Here is a 6,848-nt window from a genome sequence, read left to right as displayed (position 1 = left end):
TATTGCATATCAAAAACTGAAGAATTGTTGAGATAAATTAGATTAATTAAGTGCAAAGTGTTGTGACTTTTATGAAGTCACAACTGTTTGCACTTAATTAATCTAATTTATCTCAACAATTCTTCAGTTTTTGAGATGCAATAATCGAAACATGTCTACACATTTATTGTGAGCACTTCGGAATGCATTGCACATTGCATATATATTGCACAGTGTTTTACAAAACAATGGAATGATATGTGTGAATGTTTAATTGAGACATCTGGATACCTTATTTTGCACATTTATTTTATTCTATGCACTTTGGAAACCATTGCATATTTCACACATCCATTGCACGTCAGAAGCACTTTTTTGCACTTTTTCAACACTGTATCAACTTTATATATATTTAATTCATTGTATTCGAAATGTCTGTTTACGAAAGGGTAATAGAGCCTCACCATATACAACACTTAATTTAAGCACATACATAAAATGACGGCAAAATTACTATACATATAGAACTAGAGGGTAGGTGCTCTATTTCAATATTTTTATATTATTGTCAGTAAAACAATCAGTACTGACCATTCTACTCTTTTTAATATTTCCACAGATCTATAAGGAAGAGCCATATGGATTTGCCGTTGACTATTTCTCCCTGGGAGTTATAGTGTATGAGATGGCGATTGGAACTTACCCATTCAACAGCTCCGACACTGACTCAGGCTGGGATACAGACGATGATCCAGGCTGGGATACAGACGATGATCCAGGCTGGGATTCAGATGACGATCCAGGCAATGATTCAGACAACGATCCAGGCAATGATTCAGACAACGATCCAGGCAATGATTCAGACGACGATCCAGGCAATGATTCAGACGACGATCCAGGCAATGATTCAGACGACGATGCAGGCAATGAGTCAGACGACGATGCAGGCAATGAGTCAGACGACGATGCAGGCAATGAGTCAGACGACGATGCAGGCAATGATTCAGACGACGATGCAGGCAATGATTCAGACGACGATGCAGGCAATGATTCAGACGACGATGCAGGCAATGATTCAGACGCGGATCCAGGCAATGATTCAGACGCGGATCCAGGCAATGATTCAGACGACAAGCCAGACAATGATTCAGATGCCTACACAGACATGGATTCGGAAGAGGTGTTGGCATACTACATCCTCAACCATTGTCCAACTTTCCCTGAGGATTTCGATATGGATCTCAAGGACCTCATAGGGGACAAAGTAAGTAAACTCCATCTGTAATCAGCAAAAAAAAAAAGCTATTTTATTACTTTGTACCATGGATAACCTAATTTTTTGTATATTTTTACAGCTCCTATGCAAATGCCCAGAAGGAAGAGAGATTCTTGTTAAAGATCTGCGAAGCCACCCATTTTTTAAGAGCGTAGACTGGAAGGAACTGGAGGCTGGAGAAGTAAGCCCGCCATTTACCATGAGCATAGTAAGTATATGAACCACACATAGGTCAATGGCAGCGCATTGTCCAATGTTCTGCTTTCTATATTCTCCCCCGTCATCTGAGTGTGTATAACCATTTCTAATAGAAAGGTCATCAATGTACATAATCTTCAGTAATAATGTTTCTTCTCTTCACAGTGCCCCCCAGACCTGACGACAGTGATGACAATGGAGGAAATCATAGATCCTGCCAAACTAAAACAGAAGCCCAAACTAAAAGCAAAGGACCAGAAGCTTTTTTTTGGATTCTCTTTCACCAGCAGCAGATGGGGAGAAATGGCAAGACCACAGGTGCCATCAGCTCCCCCTACAAACATTGCAAGACTTTAGATATTATTTTTTCTGAACTACGGAAAAGATGCAAAGCATGTGACCAGTCTGAAACCAAGAACATACTGAGGTTTGCCCCCCCTTCTTATCCACACGGGGAGGTTTCAGGCTGGTACTTTTATTTAGGTAAGTATTGAACTTCCTATAGGGGGAGGTTGGAGGCCAGTATTTCTATTCAGGCGTGTGTTGGACCAGCTATATGGGGAGGCTGGAGGCTGGTCATTTTATTTAGGTGTGTGTTGGACTGGCTTTAAGGGGAGGTTGGAGGCCAGTAATTTGTTTGACGTGAGTTGCATTAGCTAAAAGAGGAGGTTAGAGGATGATACTTTTTCTCATTCAGGTGTTGGGCCAGCTATTGGGGGAGGTTAAAGCTGGAATTTTTTTAACCATGTATTGGACTGGCTATAGAGGGAGTTTGGAGGCCAGTATGTTTTTAGGTGTGTGTTGGATCTGCTATGGCTGGAGGCTGGTACTTTCATCTAGGCGTGTGTTGGACTGGCTTTAAGGGGAGGTTGGAGGCCAGTAATTTGTTTTTAGACATGTGTCGGATCAGCTATAGAGTAGGTTGGAGGATAGTAATTCTTTTTTTTTCAGGCATGTGCTGGACTGGCTTTAAGGGAAGGTTGGATGCCAGTATTTTTTAGGTGTGTCCTGAATTAGCTATAGGACTAGGTTGGATGCTGATTAGAGATGTGCCGGTTTTCAGTAATTCGATATATCGCGGTATTGCATACCACGGTATTGATATTGTGGTCATTTTTTAAATACCGTGTTTCTCTGCTCCTCAAGTCTTCCTTTTGAATTGATACTTTCAGTGAGCTGGATGACTTTCACTCACTCAACAGTTCACTCACTCAATAGAAACAGCTCTTGTAATATGATCCTAGAGTGAGAGAGCTTAGCTCCTCCCTGTAACCAATCAGACGGCTCCCAGCACACACCCACATGCTTCTTCCAGGGCTCAGACACAGACAGAAACTGCCTAATACAAGCAAGTCTCTGCAGATAGAATAAGATGATAGATAGATAGAAAGAATAAGATAGAAAGAATAAGATAGAAAGAATTAGATAGATAGATTGAATAAGATAGATAGATAGATAGATAGATAGATAGATAGATAGATAGATAGATAGATAGATAGATAGATAGATAGATAGATAGATAGATAGATAGATAGATAGATAGATAGATAGATAGATAGATAGATAGATAGATAGATAGATAGATAGATAGATAGATAGATAGATAGATAGATAGATAGATAGATAGATAGATAGATAGATAGATAGATAGATAGATTGATAGATAGATAGATAGATAGATAGATAGATAGATAGATAGATAGATAGAATAAGATAGATAGAATAAGATAGATAGAATAAGATAGATAGATAGATAGATAGATAGATAGATAGATAGATAGATAGATAGATAGATAGATAGATAGATAGATAGATAGATAGATAGAATAAGATAGATAGAAAGAATAAGATAGATAGATAGAATAAGATAGAAAGAATAAGATGGATATAGAGATATATAGAGATATACACACATACATACACGGGCATAGCAGCACATTTATAGATGCACAGGCATAGCAGCCCACATTACATTATTATATAGCCATCAAGCAGTGTCCGGTCTACCTGGGGATGACTGGTCCTGGCGCTCAGCTCCGATTTGATGGCCTGGTCATTAAGGGGGCAAATCCTTGCGGTCCAGAAGTGGTTAAACCTGCAGGAGGACAAGTATTTTTATTTATAAATTACTTTGCTATTGCTTTAGGCCTGGTTCACATGTATGCGGGTTGGCGACCCACATTTGCTGGGCCAGCTATTGGGGGAGGTTAAAGCTGGTATTTTTTTAGGCATGTATTGGACTGGCTATATGGGAAGGTTGGAGGCCAATATTTTTTTAGGTGTGTGTCTGATCAGTTATGGTCGGAGGCTGATACTTTTATCTAGGTGTGTGTTGGACTGGCTATAAGGGGAGGTCGGAGGCCAGTAATTTGATTTTTAGGCATCTGTTGGATTAGCTATTAGGTAGGTTGGAGGATAGTATTTTTTTAAGGCGTGTGTTGGACTGGCTAAAGGGGAGGTTGGAGGCCATATTTTTTTTAGCTGTGTCTTAGATCAGCTAAAGGTGGAGGTTGGAGGCTGCTACTTTCATTTAGATACGTGTTGGACTGGCTATAGGGGGAGGCCAGTATTTTTTTTCAGACGTGTTGTATCAGCTAAAGGGGGATGTTGGAGGCTGGTATTTTTGTTTAGGCATGTGTTGGATTGGTTAAAAGGGAAGGTTGGAGGCCAGTAATTTGTTTTTAGGCATGTGTTGGATCAGCTATAGCAGGCATCACTAAATGGTGGCCCGCGGTCCGCTTCCGGCCCGAGCTACTGCTCTATCAGGACCGCCGCGATCAGCTGTTGGTTTTCTTACCAGAAAGTAGCAGTGGTGTGGGGGATGTGAGAGAGACAGTAATGTCGGGGGATATTTGAAGGGGGCAGTGGTGTGGGGGGATGTGAGAGGGACAGTGCTGTTGGGGGATGAGAGAGGGACAGTACTGTTGGGGGGATATGTGAAGGGGCAGTGCTGTGGGGGGGGGGGAAAGGGGCAGTGCTGTTGGGGGGGGGATATTAGGGGGGCAGTGCTGGGGGGGAGGTGAAGGGGCAGTGCTGTGGGGGGCCTATTAGGGGCAGTACTGTGGTGATATGAAGGGGGACAGTGCTGTGTGTGGGGGGGTGATGATGTAAAGAAGGACAGTGCTATGGTGGGGAAGATGTGAAGGGGGATAAGCAGCTGCACAGAAAACGTGCAGGGTACCAATGACTCTTAAGCGCAGTGAAATACAAGGTGTGATTTCCCGCACGTGGAAATTGCATGGTACAAACGCACCATACAGTTTCCATGCGACTGCATTTTTAAAAAGGTGCCAGGGCTTTTTCCCAGCTGAAAACGCAGACACAGCAGCCCATTCAAATGAATGGGATGTCGTGCCTGCACACCTGGGCTGTGATGTAAAGAATCCGAGTCATCGCACAAAAATGCAATCTTGACCTCTGTTGGAAGAAAATTTTACTAATCGGACCTCCATGAATTTGAATTCAATACCCTTGAGCTATAGGATATGTTGGAAGATGGCATTTTTTCTCAGGTGGGTGCTGGACTGGCTATAAGGGGAGGTTGGAGGCCAGTATTTTTTTAGGTGTGTCTTGGATTAACTGTAGGGGAGGTTGGAGATTGGTACTTTTATTTAGGTGTGTGTTGGACTGGCTATAAGGGGAGGTTGGAGGCCAGTATTTTATTCTTTGTTGTGTGTTGGATTAGCTAAAATTGGAGGTTGGAGGCTGCTCCTTTTTTTTTCTCAGGCATGTGTTGAACTGGCTATAAATGTCTATTCACACTTGTACGACTTGTCATCTGACTTTGGACATGAAAGTTGGATGAAAAGTCATACCTCGTGTTTTTCAATGATAACCATTAATATATGTTCAACTTAAAGTTGCAGGGACTTCAAAGTAGTTAATGCACAATTTTGGTCAGACTTTCATGCAACTTCAGGGCCATAGACTTCAATGTTAACCCTCAAAAGTTGCATGAGAGTCATACCTAAATGTTTTACATGCAACAGTTGTGCAGCAGTTGTCCGTTATTTTTAGCCAAAGTCGCATCCAAGTCATACCCATTCAAAGTTGCATTAAAGTTGCACTCCAAAGTCGAGCTGCTTTGGAGTTGTACAAAAGTGAATGGAGCATTACGGAAGATTTGAGGGCTGTATGCATAGTATAGGGAGGTGTCACTGTGACCAACCGTAAGCCATAAGGTAGATCCAATGGCTCTGCTGCCTCCCAATGAGGTTCACAGTGGTGATAGCATGTCCGAAGCTGGGAGTTCTTTGGGACTTCACATAATATTGCAAATATATGCAACAAAAACCTCTGTTTCAACATTCTTGAACTAGTTTTGACTTTAAGTTTATTTATTGCTATTTGTGTCTCAATTTGGAAATTACATTAGAGTAGAGTTAGGGACCGCACTTTGCAGAGGTGCCTTGACGTGGCAGTGCAGCTTCACATATATTTGCAAATACTGTATGTGTATATATACATATATATATACATATATATAGATACAGTATCTCACAAAAGCGAGTACACCCCTCACATTTTTGTTTACATTTATTATTTTTTTTCATGTGACAACAATGAAGAAATTACACTTTGCTACAATGTAAAGTAGTGAGTGTACAGCTTGTATAACAGTGTAAATTTGCTGTCCCCTCAAAATAACTCAACAAACAGCTATTAATGTCTAAACCGCTGGCAACATAAGAGAGTACACCCCTAAGTGAAAATGTCCAAATTGGGCCCAATTAGACATTTTCCCTCCCCAGTGTCATGTGACTCGTTAGTGTTACAAGGTCTCAGGTGTGAATGGGGAGCAGGTGTGTTAAATTTGGTGTTATCACTTTCACTCTCTCATACTGGTCACTGGAAGTTCAACACTGCACCTCATGGCAAAGAACTCTCTGAGGATCTGAAAAAAAGAATTGTTGCTCCACATAAAGATGGCCTAGGCTATAAAAAGATTGCCAAGACCCTGAAACTGAGCTGCAGCAAGTTGGCCAAGACCATACAGCGGTTTAACAGGATAGGTTCCACTCAGAACCAGCCTCGCCATGGTCGACCAAAGAAGTTGAGTGCACGTGCTCAGCGTCATATCCAAAGGTTGTCTTTGGGAAATAAAGGTATGAGTGCTGGCAGCATTGCTGCAGAGGTTGAAGGGGTGGGGGGGTCAGCCTGTCAGTGCTCAGACGATACGCCGCACACTGCATCAAATTGGTTTGCATGGCTGTCATCCCAGAAGGAAGCCTCTTCTAAAGATGATGCACAAGAAAGACCACAGTTTGCTGAAGACAAGCATACTAAGGACATGGATTACTGGAACCATGTCCTGTGGTCTGGAGAGACCAAGATAAACTTATTTGGTTCAGATGGTGTCAAGCGTGTGTGGCAGCAATCAGGTGAAGAATACAAA

General features: G+C 41.9%; 1 protein-coding gene across 1 annotated transcript; it reads left to right on the top strand.

Moving 5' to 3' along the window:
- Nucleotides 1-664: 664 nt before the first annotated feature.
- On the top strand, nucleotides 665-1,475 carry LOC309543748 (uncharacterized protein; the record flags this gene model as incomplete). Its single annotated transcript, XM_082276191.1, has 2 exons — nucleotides 665-1,243; nucleotides 1,335-1,475. The coding sequence occupies 2 exons, from the start codon at nucleotides 665-667 to the stop codon at nucleotides 1,473-1,475; spliced, it is 720 nt and encodes a 239-aa protein (XP_082132317.1).
- Nucleotides 1,476-6,848: the final 5,373 nt, after the last annotated feature.

This window comes from Pelophylax lessonae (genome assembly GCF_965119305.1).
Source record: "Pelophylax lessonae genome assembly, contig: HAP1_SCAFFOLD_340, whole genome shotgun sequence".
Classification (NCBI taxonomy): Eukaryota; Metazoa; Chordata; class Amphibia; order Anura; family Ranidae; genus Pelophylax; species Pelophylax lessonae.
Note: the sequence above shows the minus strand (reverse complement) of the source record. Positions and strands in the feature narration are given on the sequence as shown.